This window comes from Cryptomeria japonica, chromosome 10 (genome assembly GCF_030272615.1).
Source record: "Cryptomeria japonica chromosome 10, Sugi_1.0, whole genome shotgun sequence".
NCBI classification, from domain to species: Eukaryota; Viridiplantae; Streptophyta; class Pinopsida; order Cupressales; family Cupressaceae; genus Cryptomeria; species Cryptomeria japonica.
Genome location: NC_081414.1, coordinates 775,306,333 through 775,330,537, shown reverse-complemented (window position 1 = coordinate 775,330,537; position 24,205 = coordinate 775,306,333). Strand labels below are relative to the sequence as shown.

The 24,205-nt window shown below is 36.1% G+C and overlaps 1 protein-coding gene across 15 annotated transcripts; it reads right to left on the bottom strand.

The window, feature by feature from the left end:
* Positions 1-243: 243 nt before the first annotated feature.
* LOC131076079 (transmembrane 9 superfamily member 1) lies at positions 244-23,854 on the bottom strand. 15 transcript variants are annotated; one of them, XM_058013111.2, is made up of 11 exons: positions 18,731-19,003; positions 16,981-17,173; positions 16,585-16,689; positions 16,420-16,437; positions 16,221-16,315; positions 14,823-14,975; positions 10,409-13,435; positions 10,232-10,298; positions 9,640-10,054; positions 1,082-1,463; positions 244-835 (listed from the first exon to the last, which is right to left on the bottom strand). In XM_058013111.2, the coding sequence occupies exons 1-7, from the start codon at positions 18,758-18,760 to the stop codon at positions 13,355-13,357; spliced, it is 675 nt and encodes a 224-aa protein (XP_057869094.1). In that variant the 5' UTR covers positions 18,761-19,003; the 3' UTR covers positions 244-835; positions 1,082-1,463; positions 9,640-10,054; positions 10,232-10,298; positions 10,409-13,354. The 15 variants fall into 15 exon arrangements, with proteins under 15 accessions (XP_057869094.1, XP_057869097.1, XP_057869099.1 ...); XM_058013114.2 differs by having other exon boundaries at positions 9,640-9,762; XM_058013116.2 differs by having other exon boundaries at positions 9,640-9,727.
* Between the last annotated feature and the right edge of the window lie 351 nt (positions 23,855-24,205).

Genomic DNA, 24,205 nt, shown 5'->3' with positions numbered 1-24,205 from the left:
AAACGCAAGCCAAAAAACCAGGAGGGCCTAAAAAGAAGGGGGTCCCCATTGGCAATGGGGCGATGTTTGAAAACGTCACAACAAGTAACATTAGTAATTTCATGCAAACATTATCGTGCACATTAGATAAGGAAATAAAGACATCAAATATGCATCAATTTAAAAAAAAACAATTACTAATTTACATGCAATAAGAGTTCATCTTTTTCATAAAAATTTAAAAAATTACATTATTGGGAGCTTGAACCATGCAATGAATTGCATCAACTAATGTTTGCAATATTGTAACAAGGTATAGTTAGAAGATTGGAAATCATTGACTTTGTTTCAATGGTTGAAAATCCCGAATATATTTCTTTTGAACTTGCAATGCATATTTCAAGCATTTTCTTTGGACTAGAATGTTCCTTATAGTAGAGTTGGGACACAAAATCCTCCAATGGCATCCACTCAACAGACGATATGAGGACTAAATTATAAACAAGATCGAGGATCTGATAACTGAAGTTAGTATATGTAATTAGCAAAAAGCAGCGACTCCCCTGAGCTTTGTCAATTTCTAACTCTTGCACAACAATTTCAAATGAAATTGGTCGCAATATACAAAGAAAGAATAGATCCGGCTTGTCAAATGCCACAAGGTGGCTATGTCTCGAGTTCAAAACAATGTAAAATCCCAAAAAGGAAAGAATATTTAGTCTTGTGTGCCAAGGACAACAAACTTCAAATTGTGATAAATAAGAAGAAGAATGCCATTACTTGGTATCTCTATCTGAAAAAAGAGAATCCTCACCTAAATCCTACCAACTCTATGAACTGTGTATCAACCTGATATCTGCAAGGAAAAACAAACGTTAAACACCACTTAAAAGATTTGACACCATTGCTATAAAGAAATACAAGTTAGCTTCTAGAGATTATAAATATCATTTAATTGCACTGGTTTTTAAAATTAACCATTAGCTTCAGTCTAATATCATTTACCCCTGTTTATTCCTTGATTTCTCTGATTACTCCAGTGAAAATATTTTAAATGAATATCTAAGAATTTGTCTTCTAACCCAAGACAAACATGACATACCTGATGAATCACTCCTGTTAGAATCTTCCATGCACCTGTGCCTCTAAAATGTCCATACTTTTCTTGTACCACTAGCACTTGATTAGGTGATAGATTTAGTGGTCCAATCACCAAAATTTACTAGCATTAAAGTTATAATAGCCACTTTGATTTACCAAAAAGGTGCTGCAGCACACCCTAATCTTCCTATCAAAATAATTATAGTATTTATCTTTCCTTTTTACATTACATTGCACTGACATACATACCTGGTTTTTATCATTGAGCACAAAACCTCCAACTCCCACTTGATGAGAAGCATTAGGTGGGAGTGTACAAGAGATTTGAGGGATCCAATAAGCATCACATATGTTGGCTTTGCATAATGTCACCAAAAGCCGTCCTATTGAGAATATAAAGAAACACATTAACACTGGAAAATATTATCACATGTAAACAAATTTTTAAATGGGTTATTCTCAAACATCAGATGGTTTAACAATTCAAGGTAAACTTTTGCCAATTAAAATAGGACAAGTATTTACCACTTTGACTTGTAAATGAGGTGTAAAATTGACATTTGACTATTTCAATGTTAGACCATTCGATATTTAAGTAGAGCAATTTAAAAGTAATATAGTTGAATATATTGTGTGCAGGGAATAAACAATATTCATAGAGAAATGAGTAACTATAATTTCACATTATCAATGCTTATTTCTCCAAAATTTGACCAAGGTAGCAGAAAATTAGAACATAATTCATGAAAGGGGGTTACAGATTTGTAACAGTGACTAAAAACACAACCACCAGTCTTAGCCTCCATCATATTCCTTTAGTATTTTTGGTGAATGATTCACATTTTTTTTAACATAGTTTTAAGCATATTGTGATTCATTCCATCAGGACTGGCAATAAATTTTGCCATTTTTTGAAATATTGAACACTAGATCCTAGTAAGTATCTAGATACCGAGCCAACAAATTGGCATTTCAAAGTTAAAATAATCAATGTGTCATTGTGCCCACATCTTAGAAAGAAAATAATTTCGAGTTAGAAGATGCACAATTCTTTTGGCATTCCAATGTACAAATTAAATAATTCTTTTCTCAAGGAAGCATGAGAATGTGTGAGCATATAATTCTATGCTCAAAGAACTTCTTAGGAAACTAGTTAAAGAACCAATAGATGGATTGAAGAAACATTGGTCATGAAAGATTTGAGACCTTCATTTAGAGGGAACATGAAGGTTGGGCTACCATTGTGTGAAGATGTATACAATATAGCAATGGACATTGAAAGAAAAAGTATAATGTCCTTATGTCTTTATGCTCTTGAAGAAGTGAAGAGATGAATGCTTGAATACAATGACAATGAACCAAAATGAAATTCAAGATTTAAGAAGACACATGCTGCAAATGACGAACTCCAAAGGGAAACCAACAAAGGACCAAGGGACTCATGGTGTATGGATTACAAGACAGGTCACGCTGAGGCTAATCGTCATGTTGGTCTCTGTTTTATCATCTACAAAACATTAGAATAAGATACCCAAAGGTATTCTATCCTCTCCTGAAAAATCACTATTGATTCCAAGGTCTATATGTGCGAACAAGCGACTTTAGTGGGATAGCTACTTGGGTAGTGTATACTGAAAATGTCAAGGGGGACTTACGTTTACGAATGCCTTTTAAGCTTCTAGACTTAGATGGATTTATCAAATTTAGGCTATTTCTCTTTTTTGGATTTTCTGGGATTTAGACTTTCAAAAGGGAAAAAGGGGATAGGGTTTAAGAAAGCTGATCTAAACCTACAAATTTTGGAGACAATATTAACTAGGTGTTCTCGGGAAACCACCCTTTGCTTCGCCACACTAAGGACAACTACACAAAGAGGGTGCAATTTTCAACGGGTTGTGCTTATGATCGAAGTTTTGGCATACAAAAGGGATAGGCTCAGACTAACTTTGCACAGTGAAATGGAAATCATCCATTCACCAAAAGTATGAGCAGAGATACACCGTTAATTAATACTCATCAAATCCTTCATTCAATTCTAACAACTTTGAAAGAAAATCTAAATTAACTTTTAACTAATGTGTTGAGGAAATTGAAACCATGCTAATCACTCAAGTAACAGAGATTACAAAGCCTTAAGAGAAAGCGCACATGCAATGTATTATTTGAAAAAATGACCTTCACTCAACAATATATCAAAAATCTCACTCTCCAAATGAGAGAAGGTAGCCTTATATAGTTTTTCAGAAAATAATGAATAGTCGAGATCAAACAATGATCAAGGGCCCAGATTGAAAGTTATAAACCCTAATTAGGGTTTCTCAAAACTCTATCAGTTCAAACAAACAAGAGAATGACATGTGGCATAGCTGCTATTATGACTGAGGTGAGTGTCCAGTTTCCCTTTTTGCAGATTCAATGTATCTGGACACAATGAGTCGAAACTCTTCTATAGTGACACTTAGGAAGCTACTAATTTGGAAGTCGACGACGTCCACATCATCAGTACACGTGGCAAGGATGCACTCCCACTCAACTGCCTAGGCAAGAAAGTTGTCGTCAATGAGGAGAAATCTCGCAATTCTTGAGAGATCCCCTTTATCGATCATCCCCGAGACTTTGAAAAAGCTCGACTGAATTCTAGCTCTCAGGTTCTCTACCTACAAGTGTTTTTCTCACATGCCCTCCCTTTGCCAAATTTTCGGTGCCACATGAAATACTTTACTTAAAATTTCCCTGACATTCTTCTCAAACTCAAAACACTTAGTCTCGGATTTCTTCAAGACCTCAATCTTGGTGACCAAAGCACAATACCAAGTGTTAAAATCATACTTATCCCCAACCTGGATGACACCTACATCTATCAAGTCTCGCTTTGATAGACCTCGGATAATCCTCAATTGTGGAAGTATTTCATCTTCGGTTTCTTCCATAGCCTCCCAATTTGCAGCCAAGTCTTGAATTCTTTTGACTAATGAAGAAGCTGACTAATGCGCTGATACCAAATTTTTCACAAGTATGTCAGCCCATGCCAAAGCATCTGAGGTCCATTCCTTAACTTGCCTGAATGTGCCCTTTATGTCCTCATAATCTTTCATTGACTCCCGCAGAAGAGGTTGTAGAGGGGTAACTGGTATCTCATGATCAAGTGGCTTAGTTAGACGGAGAACATATTTTCTCCATTGTTGAGTCTCTTCTTCAGCCTTAATTCTTTTCTCCTTCTCCTTGGCTAGTCTTGCCTTGAGGGCATTGCAAGAATCATCAAAATACTGGACCTCTTGAGCCTGAGTAGGCTTACCCAACTCTACTGTAGTGATCTTATAATCTTCCGGAGCAACATTGTCCCGAGTTTTACCTTCTTTAGGTACAGCTATCTGAATCGTTTTGAACCCTGCACTATCCCTTTGAATCAGAGAGAATTTTTTTGTTGGCTTGGGTGGTTTAATCACAACTGGTTCTTTCACCTTCACCAAAAATGTTGCAGTATTCTCTTCCGAGTGGGTCTCATTAGGAACCTCAGCCCTTATCCTTTCTCTCAACCAATCAGGAATGGTTGATTGCTCCTCAGTATTTTATCAAATTCACCATCTATTTCCCCAAGGTCAGTAACTATACCATCAAGAAAAATTACTGGAGGCTCAGCTTCTTCCTTGGCTGGATTTTGGACGGCTTCTCTCATTGTCTCTTCAAGCGAAGGAGAAGGCACTCTTGCTTCATTATCCTCCATCTCTATGTCCATCTCTTGTTCCTCAATAGTATTCTAGTCAGGCATAGCAGATGCAGCACTCAAAGTCGAATGAGCTTCATTTGATTCACGTCTTTCCCCAATGATTTTCTTTCCCTTGGCCTTTCCAGAATTTCCAGTAGGTTCCTTCCTCTTTCGGGACCCAACACTCTCTAGATTCCGAGCATTGCCTAAAGAGATACCATGGTTGGAAGACATTGAGTCAACCATTCCCATCAAATTATAAGTCAAGGCAAAACCTTTGGACTTTAGCTGCTTTGTCTTCTCAGTTGTCCACTACTTAGAGTATTCGACCACTTTATTCATAAGGTCTACCAAATCCGATTTCTCCCCGTTTGCCCAATCAATCATGGCAAGTGGCTCATTTCTTACTTTCTTGAAACTCGGTTGTTTAAGTTAAGGATTGTCTTCTACTTGATCAGCGACCCTAAATACTTTTGTTTCTCTTACCATACCTAGGGGAATTCTTGACCAAAACCTTCTCCTGATTTTGAAACTATCGGCTGCATTAGCCCAATAATCCTCTAGATCAGTTCAATGTTCAAACACAATTCCTTCTACCCTTTTCATCTTACGAAACGGATCAAAGTTCCTTCTTGCCTTGTATAAGTAAAAGGGGTACCATGCCAGCTCCTTTTCAGCAGTGGCAGCATCTTGTGCTGATGGACATGTTTCCAATCCATTTCCAATAGTAAGAGATGTTCATGCCTTCTTTTCCTTCTCTCTCTGAACCGTCATGAAGCTTTCTAGCTGCCTCACAATTTCTAGCAACACAACTCGGTTGGCGGGATAAATTGAGAGTTTGTAGGGAGATCTAGAGAATCCCTGAATTCTGATATTGGTGAATGTTGGGTATTGGATATACTAATACCCGAATCTTCTTATGAGGTTTTTTGACTCTTGAGATTGTCTCTGATGTAGTCCACCTTGTAGTGTTCGTGTGATATGCATCAGAAATGCATCATTCACCTTCTTGAAATGTAATTTCTCTTCCATGTGCAATTGGGGGTAACAATCATAAATAGGAAACTGATTTTCCTTGTTTCCCACCTCTCCTCTACAGGTAATGCCTCTATATCTATAAGTTCTAGCTAGGGAATAGAACAAATACGAGCTCATATAGAAGATTTTATCTCCCTCCAAATTTCTCAGTTGGTTGTCTAGTTGTTGCTTATTATCTGAGCCCAATCAATCATCTTGACTCCATTCATTATCTCATTAATGAAGTAATACATCCAAGGCTCAAATGGAGCACCTTGGGGATTACCCATTATTCGGTTCAAAAGGACAACCATGTCTCCGATGTCTTCTTTGAAATATGCCCTCACCAAGTTTTTCTATGATAGCTTAGAGGCCCCCTTTCTTGGTTTATCCAGCCATGAATGATTGATGGTGGCCTTGTACTCCTCCATGTGGTCTTAGTACATTTGTTTGGCCTCATCCTTGGTCACATATACAGCATTATGATATTTTGGGATTCTACATGCCTCCCTTACAGCTTCATCACTGATATTAGCCAACACTCTTCCATCTGGTGCTACAATACCCTTGTTGTCAGGGTTATAGTGCCTATCACACTCAACTACCAACTTCGTGCACTGCATAGTAGGGAAAAATCCAGCAGCATGTACAATGCCACTTTTCATCATCTTATGCGCGGTCATAGTAGGCACAATGTTTTCCAAGCCGAACATCCTTTTCTTAAACTCCCTCAGATTGATATGTCTGAGGTTTGTATCACTGACATTTTTTCACTTCGAGTTCATCCTTGATTCAGGAGGAGCATCCTTGTCTACTTGAAACTTCATCCCGACTAAAATCTGCGAAAACACATGAAGCCTAAGTTAGAAATCAGAATTTCAAAAATTTGAGGTTTTGAATGACCAAGTGGTTGAAGTTGTTTACTTCATTTTTCATACAGTCATTAAAATGGAGTTTTTATATGTAGGAATTTCGAAAATAATAATAAAACTCCATACTCTAAATTATGATTTTAATCCAAAAATCAGGTTTTCAATAACATCAATTTCATCCAAACTTGTTTTGAAAGGCGGGAAGTAATAAAGAAAGTGTAAATATTCAGTCCAACATGATCTTTCTTATTGAAATTTTGGACAAATCTACTAAAATCTCTTCCAACGAACTTAGAAAACTCAAAAAATCTAATAAATCTGCCTTCAAAACCAACTTCACCTTCGATAGGATGAGAAGAAAAAGACAAGAAGATAGAAAGAACTTTTAAAAACTCAGAAACTTCGATAGATCTGCCTCCTATCAGGTGGTTTATCTCCAAAATTTGTGTATGTTGTGGGAGAATAAGGTTGGAGATGATACATAATGCTCTTAACTTTTCCAAAATATGTTCAATCTGCAGAAATATTTTTTGAATACCCTTCAACCTGCAAGAATGTCTCTTAACTTTTGCTCTCAACACTTGAAAGTTTGAACTCTTGTGTGAAGAATGAAGGAAAGAATGTCTTATTTGTAATGAATTCGAATTTCAAAATTAGAAATACACAGATCCTCTCCAAAAATCTGTTTCTATTTTGATTTCAGTCTTAAACGTTCATGAAGAAAGTTTCTAATTCAGCTTCAAGTTGCATAGTCATCATCATCTAGTTCGAACCTTTCATCTCACTTCACAAATGCAAGTTTCTAATTCAGTTTCCAGTTCATATTCGAACTAGATCTGCAAATATCTCTTTTCAAAACTTTCTAATTTGATTCCTAGTTCGAATCCTATCTTGAAATTTCACTAACCTCACCTTGGAATATTCCTTTGCTTTCAAAATTAGCATGTTTTCTCATGAGGCGGAGTTTATTGTTTTGATTCTCCTTGTTATAGCGGACTTGGACAAACTTAGAAACCATTCCTTATGTTTTAAGGCGGACTCTTTTTTTTTTTTGGAGTTCCATTTCAAGGCAGACTTCATAAACTTTATGCCTTCAACTTCAAGGCGGACTTTGGAGGGCAGACTTTCTTTCACCATGGATGGCAAACTTTTCATGTCTTCCTTGCACCATCCAAACCTTCCTCAAGGCAGACTTTGTGAGTCTATAGCACCCTTTACTTACTTCTTATCCCACCTTGAGGTGGACTTTGGAGTTCACAACATCTTGCATATGGCGGACTTTTTGGGACTTTATTTCCAGGGCAATCAAGAGTAGGGCGGACTTTTCTTCCTCCAAACACTTTTTAACTTTGACAAAGCGAACTTTCTTGGGCTCCTTCTCCATAGAGAGGAGTTTGTAGAGTTCATGACTTATCACCTTGGGCGAACTTTGAATGACTACTTGCCATTCACCATCTCCTTGGGCGGACTTTTTTGGAGTTCATAACACTTGCTCCTTGGGCGGACTATTCTGATTTTGAGCACCTTTCACTTGCAACCTAGGCAGACTTTTCACTTCTTCACACCTTAACCATTCACGGCGGACTTTGGAAGACTTCATCCTTCATTGCAAGGCGGACCTTGAGTTGGCTATGATCTTAGGAAGGCAGACTTTTTCTTCCTCCATTTTTTTTCAATTTAGACAAGGCGGACTTTGAGTTTGGCACCTTTGCTTGGGCAGACTTTTTGGAGTTCACCTTGGGCGGACTTTGGAGGAACCATGGGTTTTGGAAGACATCATAGGGCGGACTTTCTCTCCTCCACGCCACTTTGCTATCAAAAAGTAGGGCAGACTTTATGAAGAACATGACCTTTTCCATCATCCGTAGGGTTGAGTTTGAAGAGCTCCTGACATACATTCACCATCAAACATTGATTAGCCAAACTTAGAGAAATACTTGAAAAAACACTTCAGAATTTGTTAACTTCATCAATTTTCACCAGATTAGAATGATATTTGAAATCCATACTCAAGTAACCCATCTGAAGCGTCATGACCCCTAAAATGTAGGAACTTAGCTTTTGGGGTCATAAACTTGAAAATCTTTGATCCCGATAGATGCAGGTCGATGGTACCAGTGTAAACCCTAGCTCCCCACTCCGAAAAAGCAAAAAGCAGACATACCTAAAAAAAAAACTTTCTAAAAATAGGGCCATACCGGGGATCAAGGTAAAAATGCCAAAAATGATACTTCCTAAAAAATAGGAAAAAGCAAAAAAGCAAACTTTTTAAAAATAGAAAGTTGTCCAAATTTGTTCAAATCAATTGCGTTATTCGTCCTTTGGCCTTTCTAGGCACTTTGACATTGTCTAGACTCTGTTATCACTTGGCTTGCACAAACTGACTTTCAATCCTTAGAACTCAAACCGTTCAAAACTTGACAGAACCGAGCAGTACTGAAGCGGAAGGCCACGGGCCACTAACAAAAACCCTAGAAAGCAGGAAAGGAGAGGGTCCCCATCTTCAATGGGGTGATGTGTGAAAAAGGTCACAACACGTCCCAAATATAAAAATATGTTTTGGGAGATTTTCTAAGCAATGGGCCACCAATTAACGATTGCTTGTACAATTTAAACTATAAAAGTACATGTATTTTTAACCTAGGGAGAGCAGTCAACTCCATCAATTAAACATTCAATGCCACAAAATGATGAAGATGCGTCTCTAGAAAGCTATTGTAAACTAGGCAAAAGCTGAGTATACCTACATATCCCAACTTTTGTTAACAAAGTGCTTCTGTCTATATTAGATGTCAAAATAGAAACAAGTTACAAATCAAGAGAAAGCAGCTAATTCAAAGAAGGCATAAGTGAGTCCAAGAATTATAATAATTATATCTGTAAATTGTTGGATTTCATCCTTATTTTCCATTACAATTGTCAGAATGTGTGGCACCTGCTGTAGCAGCAGTGGATAAGAGCTACCTGGAGAGCCTGATCTTATGCACTTGGTCTGCCTGGATGAGATTGCATCATCAACACAAGAGTAACAATTCGCTCCAAGCTTCAATACCTGATTCCCATCAACATCACCCTCTTCTGATGAATCTTTGATAAGAAACAAATACAGACAAAAATCAAATCCAGTTATGATCCTGATAAAATACCCGCAGCCCTGACAAAAACACCCACTTCCAAAATTCTCAATACATTGCAAAGTTTGCACCAATACAAGAAAATGCATGGCATGGGCATTTGAAAAGCCCTAAAAAAACCAAACCAAGTCCAAAACCATTGATACCACCAGGCACCTGGTAGGTGCAGGAATTCTTGGATGCCAAGTGGTGAGAAGTTCACTGGACCCATCAATTGAATAAGACTGAAATCACCAACATCTAAGCTGCCATGTAGCAGTCCTTCACAAACTTCAGATGTATAAAATACTAGAAAAGATCCTATGTGAATGTAAGACAATAGCTGGTGCACTTCCTATGCATTTAGAATGTTTATTGCAAAATTATAATAGATATTCATTCAATTATTTGTAATAAAACACCTAATAGAGTGATTGAAGTACCAAGGTAACAGCACCATGGCCTGATACTGCACCTCCAACAATTCCCAGTGAGGACCTGTGATTGTTGCTATAGACAAATACAGTTAGATCCATATGAAAGATATAATATTTACTAGTATGAAAAAGTGAAATGACATGCGAGGTCACATTACAAATAACCAAGCTTGATGAACTCACCAATTGTAGAAAAAAAGGATTTATCACCTCATCCTGGAACAAACACAAGAGCAAAAGTGGTGATGACTGTATTTGCTGGGCAAAGTTCGCAGGAAACAAAATGATCATTTCCGAATGTATTGCTTCAATCTTGAGCTCTCTCATATGCAAACTATGATAGCAGAGTCAAGACACGTGAACTGCATTGCAAATGCCATTTAGCCACCATGATTTATTAGCTGCAGCCTCCTGCAGGTATGCTAAACCCCAGAAATGAAAGCTCCAGCATATGGGATTGTTCTTTTAATTTATTTACAAAAAAAATGCCAATTTTTTGGCTATATACTAATACATAATCTTCATACACTATTGACTGGCATTCATTTGTTCACAATTTTCAGCTTTTGACCACAAGGGCTCCTGGAAGATTTTGCAACCATAATTTCATTTATTGAAATTTTGTAACCAACCTAATCCTTGTAACAATGCTAAACCAGGAGTGACAAAGATCAAATGTAGCCTGTCACAAAGTCCCCCAAAACAAAGAAGTAACTAGTTCATCAGTTAGACTACTTGCTGTTAGTTTTTTTCCATTTTCAAAATTGTTCCTCTTTAATATTTTGTTGATCCTTTCGTGTATGTTTTAGTCATGGCATTTTCACTTGGGTTATATTTCATGTGGTCAGCTCCCAAACCAAGTAGCTAAAGCTTATACCTAGAATGGTCAATACTGTGTTTAAGTTTTAACTTTTCATTTGCAACAACCTATTTCATCCATTGTCAACTTGCCCTAAATGTGATGAATATACCTTACAACTATAGTAAAATAAATACTGCCTGTAAGATATAGCCTTTCTCGCCGAGTGATTTATTTTGCTTGTTTGTTTAGGTCTCTTGATGTATTGCTTTAAGTTTTGGTCCTGGAATTCAGACTTACTTGTCATCATGTCGCTCCAAACATCATCTCTAAAACTTACACATGGTTTAGGATATATTTCTATAACTTTCAGCATTGACATTTCAAGATAGCCACTTGATTTACTATGAGCTGAGTCCAAACAAATAAAACTAAAAAAGTGGTATTAGGCATTCTACTTGTACCATCTGGCCAAAGCAATTGGAATGATTAATCTCTCTTGCCATCTTATTAGAGTTTCTAAATATAATTCTTGTAAATTCTAGTGTTGGCATTTGAAGTGAGCTAACTCATTTATCATCAGCTCATTTCAAATGTGGTCACTGAAACCTTTGCATAGGAAAGGATAAACTTCTAAATTCCAGTAATGGAATTCAGAGTGAACTATCCCATTCATTGTCAACACAGTCCAAACATGATTACTGAATCTCAGACAGTATATCCTCAAACATTGTCACTAAAATTTTAAGAGTATTTTTATAAACCCAAGACAATTGAAATACTTGCTAAAATATTTTGTATATTTAACTTTCAAAATTGAAGATTTTTTTCATTTTGCAATGTTTATGCAAAAAATTGATCGACAATTAACAATTCACTGTTGAAAACTATTTTTGGCAGGCATCGAGTGGATGATATAGAGTATTCACAATTACTAATGTAAGAGAACGCATGACTCCCCATGAAAGAACTGACAAAAACTTTCAGCTACTTCTACATAACAAGACTTTGGATTCCCAAAATTCCTAGGGATCACCATAGGGCATAGATGACGGATGACTAGGGCATTAGAGAATTAACTATATATATTGCGTGTGAGAGCTTTCACATCAACATCTATGGCTGTCATTTGACGTCTGGCCTGGCAAAGACTTTGAAGAAGGCATTTTTTTTTTTAAGACAAACCTCAAATTTACACAGACATTTGTTGGTGGTGTGTTTCCATAGACAGTTGTTCTGCATGTAAATTCTATGTAGATAGTTGCAGAGTTAAAGATGTGCAGCATAAAATCAAAAATAAGATGTCAAAAATCAAAGATAGAGATATTCTGCTTGGAAGTGGCAAATAGACTGGTAATTATTTACATTCAAGTATATCCAAAAGCCCTAAAAAAATATAGCTAGGAAAATTATTGTTGATGACTGAATATTTCTTGCTCAATTAGTTATTGATTTTCTCTTTAAATACGGAAACAAGTTGAATCTGTGCCAAAATTCTGGAACAAGATTAACTGAGTCAGCAACACCATGTATATCAACTATTCCAATATGAACAACACTAGATGAGGACTCTATACAATCCATTATTTCAATGTTTCAACCCTTTTAATAAAAATGTCTTAATGAAAATATCTAAGGAGAAATAACAGTGCATGTAAGTTAGTCCTCTCATGCATTTACAGACATTTGACGAAGTAGATGCCAATGCATGAGTGCATTTTACAAAGACACTGGTAAGAATGCCTTTTCTTTGTGCAATTGGTAAACATGTTTAGATTGAATAGTTCAAATGCTCTTTGTTTCTCATATTCTTAAGCATGCAACTTTCTTTTTCTTCAACAGACAAATGAGCTTTACATTTTCTTTAAGCAAGCTGGATAATCCTAGTTCTTCTTTCTTGCTGACAAAATCAAGTCGTTTTGGTGTGAATGCTAACAGGTGAAACAAATGGTGATAGCTATTCTAACTGAATCAGACATGAATCTTTTAGATGCTGTTGTTGAGATGATTTTGGACAAGGTATGTAGCCTTTAATGAAGATTACTCTTGTCAATTAGTTTTGTAGTTACAAAAAGTCAGAAATAAACCACCTTCATAGCATTTTCAGGTAAATCAAATTTTCCTTTCAAAGAATTAAAACACCAGATTTTGCAAAGAAAGAAAGATAATGCTTATTTTCTACTTCAAGCCTTTTTGATCATAGAATAGAGCATGTGGATTAATTGAGACTGTGTACAGGCAAAATCCCAAAATGATGAGTTAGCTGCCGACTTCCAAGGTGAGCCACGGTAGGGTTTTCTTTGCATCAACTTTGCTGATCATACTCTTCATCAAGATGAAAGCAAAAAATTCTCCATTTTTGTGCCTCGACCTGTACGTTGAAGTGGGCTACACCAGCCATTGAATGGAAGCTGTCAATCCAGAATTTTAGTCTCCCTGTAAACAATTGTGCCAGAATGCTCTGTACTTTTTCAATGCAAATTTCTTTCTATATTGTCTATGATATTTTCTTAAAATTGAAGGATTGCGGAAACAAACCACCATTATAATGTATACATTAACAAAACTGCACAATTTTTTTATATCTTTTTTTTGTATTTGATGGTGTATGAGCCCTTCAAACTGTAAATTTAAAAAACTATTTTTATTTACAATATGACTAAAACATTCAAATCCAAACTACTTTTAATGAGAGCATAAAATAGATACAAATACAAATTTAGGTTGTCTGGTTTCTGATTACAGCTGTTTGAAGCATTTTGAATTCAATAGTTTCAATTCATTCATTATAGACATTTGAAGCTATATAGATGTTTCAAGCTTCTTGGAGTTGTTCTACAATAGTTCTTATTCATATACTTTCAAATTAGTAACATGAGCACCAAAAACTCAACCTTGTAGAATACGATCAATTAGCCTTCGCAATAAATTTGTATAGAATTACTGATCTACATATGCAGTATTGCTACCTTCTTGTTTGTTATCATCTTAATTATGATGCAGATGTTGGTATGGGATTGTCGAATAACATCAACCAGCTTGTTACATTAAAACTCGTGCAATCCCTAGGTTAGTTTTCTCAATTCTGAATCAGGGGGTTTAGTCTAGGTTTTATTTTGAAAAGGGGACATTATAATGATCCATTTTGGATCAATATCATTAGGTTATTTGTGTTTTATGTTAATTAAAAAGAATTATGTTTAAGTGTACTTATGCCACATTACGCAGGCAAGAGAGGTAAAGTGGAAACAATGTTTATAGGTGGGCTCTTGGGACTTAGAATAGGGTATACTTTGAGGAGTCAGATTTGAATACAGTTTCTTAGAGACTATGTGTTAGCTAAGTGCAATAAATACACTGCTCTTAAAGACAGTTTGGACTTTAGTTGGCACCCATATCTCTTCAGAAATGTTCTTTTTCTCTTCTACCAACTGCCCGAACAGGTATTTTGGTATAAAACAAATCTACTTCTTTACAATTTTTAGGAGTCAGAGTATTGTTATTGTGCAGTCAAATAATTAAACCTTTTATAGAAATTATGCATTTTCCAATCTTAAACACAAAACAAAATCATGATTTTCACTGAGCATTCTAAATATCTTTTCTTCAGTTAAACTTCTACTTTTTTAGACCTAGGGTTTATAGCATTTATACAGGTTTAAAATCAGGCTCATAAGAAGTAATCTTTTTGGACTGCTTAGAGAAATGAAGGCTGATTTATTAGAATATGAAATATCATATAAGCATGACAAGAAATAAAAATGGATCAAGTAGTATGCTTTAATAATTGGTTTGTACCTGATGCTCAAAAAAAGGATGGTCCAAATAGATATCAAATCGCCTAGGAAAGGTTACATTGGTATCAACCCATTTGACAGAATATGTAAGCTCCAATGTGCTTGCAGGTATCAGAGGCTGAGGATTTTCCTGAGTAAGATTCAGGTGAATTATCTGCAATTCACATAAAAAATTCTATCAATTTGTTATACGCAATAATTGTTGATTTTGTAACTAGGTTAGGAAAATAAATAGGATTCGGATTGCCTTAAGGCATCATCCGAATCCTTATAGGGCAGGGCCCTATCTATTGTATTTATATGTAATGTGTAAAACAAATAGGGCTGGGCCCTATTCTGATGTTGTCCGAATCCCAAAAGGGGGCTGGGCCCTGCTTTATAAGGAGGCATGTAAATAGGGCTGGGCCCTATCTCTATGTGCACAAACTTGAATAGGGCTGGGCCCTTTATCTCCTACACGCCAAGCAACATGAAACATGTTCATCATATTATAGGGCCCACCCTATATCACTTCACGTAACGTGTGGTCCTAAATAGGTGCGCTCCCCTTGCAATATAACTTAATCATTATTAAGATGCCAAAATAGGGCAAGACTTAAGGCAACGTGTAAGCCTTATAATTGCAATTAAATCTTGGCACAAAACTTAAGGTAAAGCCGACTTGAATTGGTCTCCACGCCACATACAAATAGAGATTCATTTGTATGTATTCATCATTCAGTTTTTATCATCAAAGTGAAGTTAGCTCTGCAAGATCTGGAGGTTAGCGAATATTCATTGAAGGCAAGTGAACCACCTCTGAAGATCAGCGAATTACTTCTGTCATCAGCATTTGCCATACATGCAATCTTGGACAGTGAATACATTGAAGAGGATAGCAAGTTCTTCTTAAAGGTCTACAAACATCATTAGGTCTGCAATCTTCAGTGAAGAACTACGAAGAGCTGGAAGCTGTATGCTGATGATATTTAAGAAAGAGATAAGTCTGCTATCTTCTGCTGTTACATTGTGCCCTAGCTGGGTTACGACTGTAACTCTAATTCTGCCCTAGGTTGACAGTTATATCAGATAAGTAATCTGATCTTTATTGACATTGTATTCAACAATTAATAAAAGGATCTAGATCTGATTTGTTGCTGGGTTTTTCCTCCAAGAGGGAGGTTTTCCTAGGGTAGTCTTGTGTGTGTGATTCTCTATTTGTATGCTTTACTGTGCAACTTTAGTTTTCTGTTTATTGTGGATAATCTGATCATGAAAACTAACAATAATGCAGTAAGATTGTATTGCAATTTATGCAAACAGATTACTGTATAAAAGATAAGAGCAATTCTGTATTAAAAAGTAATAGATGCCCTTGGCAAAGCACAAGTAATATATATAAAGCATGTGCTTCACCCACCTGATCCTTATTTGATTTTACAACAAGGCTCTTATGGGTGTAAAGTAAATGCTTTTGATCCTCTTTCTTGTCAGGATGTATTTCTCCCACAAATCCTATATATATTACAATTTCCATTAGTGCCTTGTACATACGGTAAAATCATTCAGACTGTGAAAAATAAATCAGAAGAAATTCATCTCAAAGAAAGGATGCATACCCCAGAGAGGCAGATCATCTAGTGCAATCCATCCAATATGCCAATGATTGAACAATTAACCAAGTCAGCCTCTGTGGAAGTAACTGAACCATGGGCGCTAATCCTATCTTAAAGTCTCAAATGGTACCAAACATGTGAAATAAAAATATAGGAGCAATAACACACCCATGAAAAATTCGGACCAATGCATGTTCTCAATGGCATCTTTGAACTTCTGCACCTTGTCATTATTAAGCTCAAGGCTGCATATTTTGCTCCTGTCACCATTTTCTGCCAAAAAAAGGAACTGCTAAGGCATGTACAATCGGGTCTTTCTTCCACCCTTTAGCATCTTTACAGTGAATAATTAACATCATATATGTTACAAGAATGTTGCCAACTTGTTCAATAACAAAATGATCTAAGCCTGAGGAGTTTAAACAATTTCTTTTAGGCATCACAGCCTAAAGTGCTGTAGCTTAATCCAAACATGAACCTATTCTAAAATAGCATCTTCTAAGGAAATTCTGTCATAGTCTAAAACCATAACATTGAAAAGATACGGGAATAGAATAGTCTTACTTCCAAATTTAATCTCAATCTGACTATCAATAAGCTCATTTCCCTCCAGAACCTCTCCAAGTCCACCCCACTTGTGTGTAGGGTTATTTCCAGGATGACAGAAGGGTAGACTGTAGTAATTATATGTTTCTTGTGGATTGTTGTAAGGACCAACCTTGTTCACCCAAAGTGTTACAGGATCACCAATATTATACTGCTCAAAACAGTATACAAAGTCAGTAGTTTATATTCCCAGATGCAGTCAGAGAAAAGCTAGAAATTTATCATATCTAATGGCCACCAACCTGAACAACTTCATAGTAATTTATTATTGCCCTGAAGAGAGGACAACTACATTCATTTGTTTTAAGAACATTTAGCAGAGTTCGGTGGCAAATAAAACATGTAGATATAATCACAATGCCAAAAGTAGACCATAACCAACCAAGCAGCATCAGAGCCTCAGTTATCTGGGTCACTATAGTAGATATGACGTGTTTTGCAAGTACTACTATAAACAGAGAGTTTGTTCAGCCAAAGAATTAAAATAGTGCTCAATATAATCTCTAATTTGACTAAGCTGTCCATGTTAAATTTCTACTTGAGGACTACAGCTTCAACGAAAACATCACAAGAATTTAACAAAATAAAACTTCAAAAGGGTAGGCAAATTTGCAAAAGACTAATAGAAACCATTACATTATAACCTGAACAAACAATTATGGTAATTTCAATAGCAGATTTCTGGAAGAAGGAAATGCAAACATTTGGAAGAGCTGCTTCTGGATTAGATTGTGTAGTAGTTGATGCAAAACTAGCACACAATCTAATTCAGAAGCAGCTCTTCCAAATTTAATGGATTGTGTAAACTTGATGGCTTCAAATGCAAACATAATCAGACAGAGCTCCAATTTTGGCAATTAAGATCTTGTAATGTTGACCAGAATATGGCCCTATCGAGATACAGGATTTGACTTCATAGAGAGGGCATGATTCATTTTATGTTTCTGAACTACTCAGGAAAGAATCAAAAGAGGTATATATTTACTGATCGCACACCCAGTTCCATAGATTCCATCTACTCTAAAAATGAAGTCGACGAAAATCTTTAATAGCTCCATTCACAGAGAGAGACTAGTAATGGCATTAGATTATTGTCGTGTCATTAACAGGCCTGCTTCAATTGCCTGGATTGAACTAATGTCCACCAATCAAACCCAACAGAAAACCCCTCCTATTTGAACAACGAGAATGGAGACCCAACATAGAACACAATTAGGAGCATTGTAGTGCCATGGCAGAAAACAGAAGAAAATTAAAACCCATCCAAGTAGAAAAAACCAACAAAAACCAATGCATATACACGCCTTATCCCAGATCTTCATATTACCATACATAACTTGCATATAAGGACATGGCAGCCAAGTATATAGACACACTTGAAGAATTAATTTGTGGAAAAAGGGTTATCAATCGTGATAAACTCTCTTGAAAAAAGCCATCAGAACACAAACTGAATCTGTTGATTACCATGAATTCAGCACTCTTACCTCCTTATCTTTGACATCAGAAATCAAAATGATAAAGTTGAAGTAGACCCGTCAATCATAACGAACACCATACTAAAAGGAAGAATGCAATTTTATATATAAAAATCAATAACAAAAGACTTTCAGTTTCTGGATCTACCTAATGTGATATATGTAGACTATATCTACTGTTTGAACTTTGAAATGTACTAGAAGCATATAATGTGAGAAAAACGCGGCACCTTGTGGTCATACTCTGAAGCAGTAACCATGGGAAACACCGCAGCCTGAAACAAGGCCAGAAGTAGTAGCCACTACCATTGCTGCATTTTGATGAGCTCCTTCATTCTATCTTTTCAGAAGGACCCTCCTTTTGTTTTTGTTAATTCTGTCAAGCTAAAGTCAGTCAAGCTTCACAGATATTGGTATAGGCCTAAATCCTAGTTCAAAGTATCCTAGATTTTATGTACTAATGATTATAGTAATACATTATTAGCTACAATAACAAGGCTGACTTTTTCCTGCCAGGAAGCAGAAAGATCACCGTTGTATCCAGAAATACAAATAGATATATAGCCCATGGGGCTAATACATTAACTCTCTTAAACTCATCCAGTTAACTCTGGTTTCACTAGGTGATGTAGGACCCAGATCTGGGCTACCATTGTAAATTTGGGTGAGGTTGGGATGTTGGTTCAGATTTCATTATTTCATAATTGATAAAATTGCTGGGTTATCTAATACAAGATGTTTTTTGGGGGTTTTATTTGCTTGATTTAGTTTTCCTGATGATGGTTTGACCAGTACCTTTATAACAAGGGCTGCAGGGCAGCAAAGTTCCTGCCCAAGACTGTAAAAACAATTTTGATTTTGTTTAGTTTGTTTACATTAAACAGAGCAGACAAAAGGCATGGGACATTTACAAGACTAAACAACTTACCCTGTATGGATAATGTAGGTGTGTTAACAAAGGATACACTGTACAATTTATCCTGTGTGCAACTTTGTATACAATATAGCTCAACATTTCTTGGTTTGATTTGCTGTGAAGGCTTGGTGAGCACTTGGCGTCAACTAATGGCACATTAAATTTCTTTAACATTAGACAAGTTCACACTTATCATTTGAGGAGAGTATAAATAGATTACCATTGAATTTATCTTATTCAATACATTCACTTCGTTGTCTTATTGATTTTTGTCCTTGTTAGATCATATATAGTATAAAGCATTTTCTGAAACATAGCAAATTTAGGATAGGCATTCCTCCATTGAATGTGGTCACTGTTCGACCATGTAGATATGCACAGTTCATCTTTCGGAATATTATCAAATTATCTGTATATATTGAGTAATCTAGTGTTGGGTGTTCATTATCTATTTCGTGGAGCAGAGAAGCTGCACTATACTGAAGAGATATCTTATATTTCACATTTAGTGGCTTCCTAATTTTCTGAAATGAAGGATGAAAGTTGCAACATTCTAAACCATGGAAGCAAGAACGATAAGATAAAGAAAACTTAGTCTTTCAAGCTTATTCAATATTTTTGGATTTTTATGTAGAATTCGATTTTATTTTGTTCTTAAAGTTTCAGATTTTGTTAACTTTACATGCTCCTTACATTTTTTTTTATTTCTTTGGCTTGATGCTTTCAGGGCAGCAACATCTAGTATCAGTTGTACATGGAAGCTTTTCATCCTCACTGTATTCAGGGCATCAACACCAAGTATCAGTTATACATGGAAGATTTCCCATCTTTTCCTTTCCAAGAAATGATATGTACAATGCCACTGCTCCTTGAAATGACTAGTAATGATAGAAGTTCACATTGTTAAGCTTATGTTGTGACTCTTTCACCATTTACTAGTCAAGCACCCTGTTGTGGCCTTTTGTCTGTCTAAAATCAGGCAAGTTTGTAGGTTATTCTAATCAAGTATGTCACCACACCAACAATGTGATATCATATACTGCACTTTTTTGTCACCACACTATCTAGTGAAAACTAGTTTAGGATGCAAATTAAATCTGAAAAAATACATATTGTTGGTGAACATAAATCTGTTTACATTTATTTGAGCATTGGATCAATCAATGTCTGGTTAAGTATTGGTTTGGTTTCAGAGAATACTTAGCTCTTTGATGTTAAGAATTACTTTGAAGCAGAAATGCAAATTTAGCTAAATAGCGTATTGTCTTAATCTTAACTTAGTATAGGCTAACTTGTATTAAAAACTATAACTATGATGTAATGATATAATTGTTTATCTCAAGATGTTGAGTTTACAACAAAGATCAGTGAAGCCATATAATTTAGGCGTTGAGTTAGATTTTATTAACTGTTTTAAATACATACCTTGTTCCTTTCAATCGTATCCTTATCATTATTCTGGTTCTGGACTTTCTGATAACGTGTGACCCTTACTGCAGTTAGAAAGCATGAAAACAATAAATCTCACAAGTCACTCAATAGCCATTCTTTTGATAAATAATTTGATCAGTTCTTGAGATGAATACATACTATCAAGACAACTTCTTACATCTAATTTGTTGTCTACTCAATTTTATTTGACTTCATTTCAGATCTTAATTTATTTTTAGCTGTCTTTCCACTTTGGTAGTGTATTAATTGCAATATAATAAAGCTTTGATCATCATTATTCTAGTTTGATTAGAATTGTTGGACCTTGGGAAACTTGCACGTCTCATTTGCCCAAGGGGGAATACATGTCTACCCTGAGAGTATCCTGACAAATGCAAAATGATCAAGTCAGACCTGCTTGTTGCGTTTAGTGATAGAGTGTGACTGCTTTGTGAGGATACTCATGTCCTATGTAGGCTGCAATAATTGTATTCCAAGAGATTTTGTCTCATTCTTTCATGTGATGTTTGTTTGGCAACTTTATAATGAAAAATTCTTAAACATACGAAAATAAATAGCATTTATTGAAGAAATGACAATGATTTTTTTTATATTTTTTCTATTATAAATTACAGAGATGTGAATTTTCTTGTGATCTGTTTCAATCCACAGAGGGCTAGAACTTCAGTTGCTCAGTCATAACAATTACATGGCACAAAAACATACATAGACCTTGCATTCTTTGGCAGGAACTTCGCTGCTCTGCAGCACTTGTTTTATGTTGGCTAACCTTCCATGGTGCAAAGAGAGGGCTTAAGAAAATTTATCAGCGTGGAGAGAGGACAGATGGAAGAATTGTAGTCTAAGCAATAAGGGATAGAGTGCTTTTAATTTGGCTGCATGTTAATATTATGATTGATGTGGTTTGAATGTTGTGATTGTTTTGTAAGAGTGATGACAGTGGTTTAAATAATTGAACATTGATTTGAAAAAAAAAACCATCAATATTTGTTCACAATGTAATAGCATCTATCATTTTTCAAGGGGAATCTATATTCTTTAAAACAAATCACCAGACCATAGTGCAAGTAAAAGCAGATGGAGCTTAACCAACATAAACAACTTTTTGATTAAAAGCAAAAAGAAGCATGGAATTAAATACCATAAACAGGGTATTACAGAGGACACAAAGTTATGCAGTTCAAGGTCCATATTTTTTTCAGCCTACTACTTGGAGCATTTATCCAGTACAATTATCCTTGCTAGTGAGGATGCCCTCCTCAGACTCATAATATCTTTAAACAGCTTCAAACATTGACCCTCATATTCACTCTCATTTTCATCGCATTCATAAGGTAGCTTAATTTCGAATGCTTCGAGAGAGGGCATACTCTGAAGCAAGCAACTTATTACTGCAACTTCTTTGTCATCAAACTGAATAATTTGTAGGCGTATTTTCTTGAGGTTAACATGTGGAGAGGTGAGGCAATCAGGTATAGGACCTCTTGCCAACTCCTGCATTGCAGTGCTATGAATCAGTAATTTATCTCGCTGAGGTAAACCCTAATGACTTGCTTAAAAAGAACCACTTTTATCTGTTACTTATCTAAATTCTAAATCCATGACCTTAAAACTACCAGCTTATAACATATAACCATCGATCTAGAGTATCTGAAGTTTCTGTAAATACCTCAACAAAGAAGCCCAACATAGAGAGCGTCTGAAGATTCGGAAGCCTGTGAAGTAGGTCCAATAGAGGAACATCCATACCTGCTTCGCTTTCTAACATTTTCCAGGGATAAGTCAGGTTTATGACAAGTTTCTTCAGGGACTGGAAGTTGCCCACAATGTGAAGAAATCTACTTGCTGAAACAACTCCTGGAAGAGGTGCAAGAATGCCACCTAAGCAATTCATGTTCAATTCCCTCAGAGTACCTCCACAGTGCATTTCAAGATGAAAGGTGTCGTTCATAGAAAGCTCATAGAACGGGACACCATTTACACTTAAATCATCAATCCATGCCGCCGACAGATTTCTAAATTTGGGGCAGTTAACAGATAGAGACTTTACAAAACTTATATTCAAATGTTCAAGAGTTGACGAAAAGATTATGACATTACCTAGCCAATTATCTAAGATTATTTCAAGTTTTTGCAGACAGGGACAGAGCGAAATCAAGGAGACTAAAGATTCATCTGTGAATTTAACATATCGGAGGTGACAAGTATTGAGGTTGGGGAATCCAACGAAATCAATTGGGAATCTGGTGAGATTATACTTATCCAGATAAAATGTTACCAGACGCGAACATTTAAAGAGAGCAGGGGGCGGTATTGGATCTACAGCAGGTGGATAAGTTGTACGATCAATAATATTGTTGTGATTACGCAGAGTGAGATGTTGGACATTGCACTGAGATGCATGTCTTACCCATTTACACACATTTTCATCAGAGAAGTTCAGCCAATCTGAGTCCGAGCTGTGGAGGTGAAGTCCCTCTAGATTGTGCGAATGCCCAAGCAGGATGTTGGAAATAATATTCCCAACTCTTGACCCCAAAACAGGACATGGATCGCGGGGAGTGACACCAGGCCGCAAAAAATGATGTGGATAGAAAGTGATTTGAGGCATTTGAGTGTAAACAAACCTCCATCTCTTGGAAAGAATAGAAGATTTGACAGCGTCAGTTATTGTCATTTTTGATAGTATGAAAGCAACAAGAGAATCAGGAAGTATGCAGAAGGCATCGGGGGCAGACATGATTGTAAGATGAGATGCAGAACAAGAGGGGGATGAGATTGCAGACAACAAAAGCAATGAGGTAAATAAAGTAACAAAAACAAAGCATGCAAAGTATCTTAATACCTCGATACTTTCATGACTCCTCAGGTTGAGATTGCAATGGAGTGCAACCAAAACTCCAGAAAATGGACCGCTCTATAGGAATTTCAGCATAACCTTGGCAAGGTTAAAAACTCAGAATGACAAACTAACATACGAGAGCATACTAGGGAAAGGCACCCTAACTTCGCACTTCTCAAAATCTTACTTGGAAATTTCAAATCACTTTGATTTTTTTACAGCAGCTTACTTGGCAAGTCCCCTGCTTATAACTAAGGTTTCAGGGCCACATCATCAAATATGATGCCACATCAGCATGTTTTTTGCCAAGGTGTCCAAAATAGCTCAAAGAAAAAGTGAGACCAATAGGCATGCAAAAGAGACCCCAATAGTTGTGCCGCTGACATGGCATCACCTGATTGGTTACTTTTTACAATATTAGTACATTTCTTAACAACTAGTGGTACATTTCCTAACAATTGTTGGTACATTTCCTAACAAAAATTGATATTTTTT

Coding starts and splice junctions, on each gene's coding strand:
- LOC131076079 (XM_059213154.1), bottom strand. CDS start 23,608: ATGTCTGCCCCCGATGCCTTCTGCATACTTCCTGATTCTCTTGTTGCT. Junction 22,363..22,537: donor TGTTGGGCTTCTTTGTTGAG/GTATTTACAGAA, acceptor ACTGCAATGCAG/GAGTTGGCAAGAGGTCCTAT.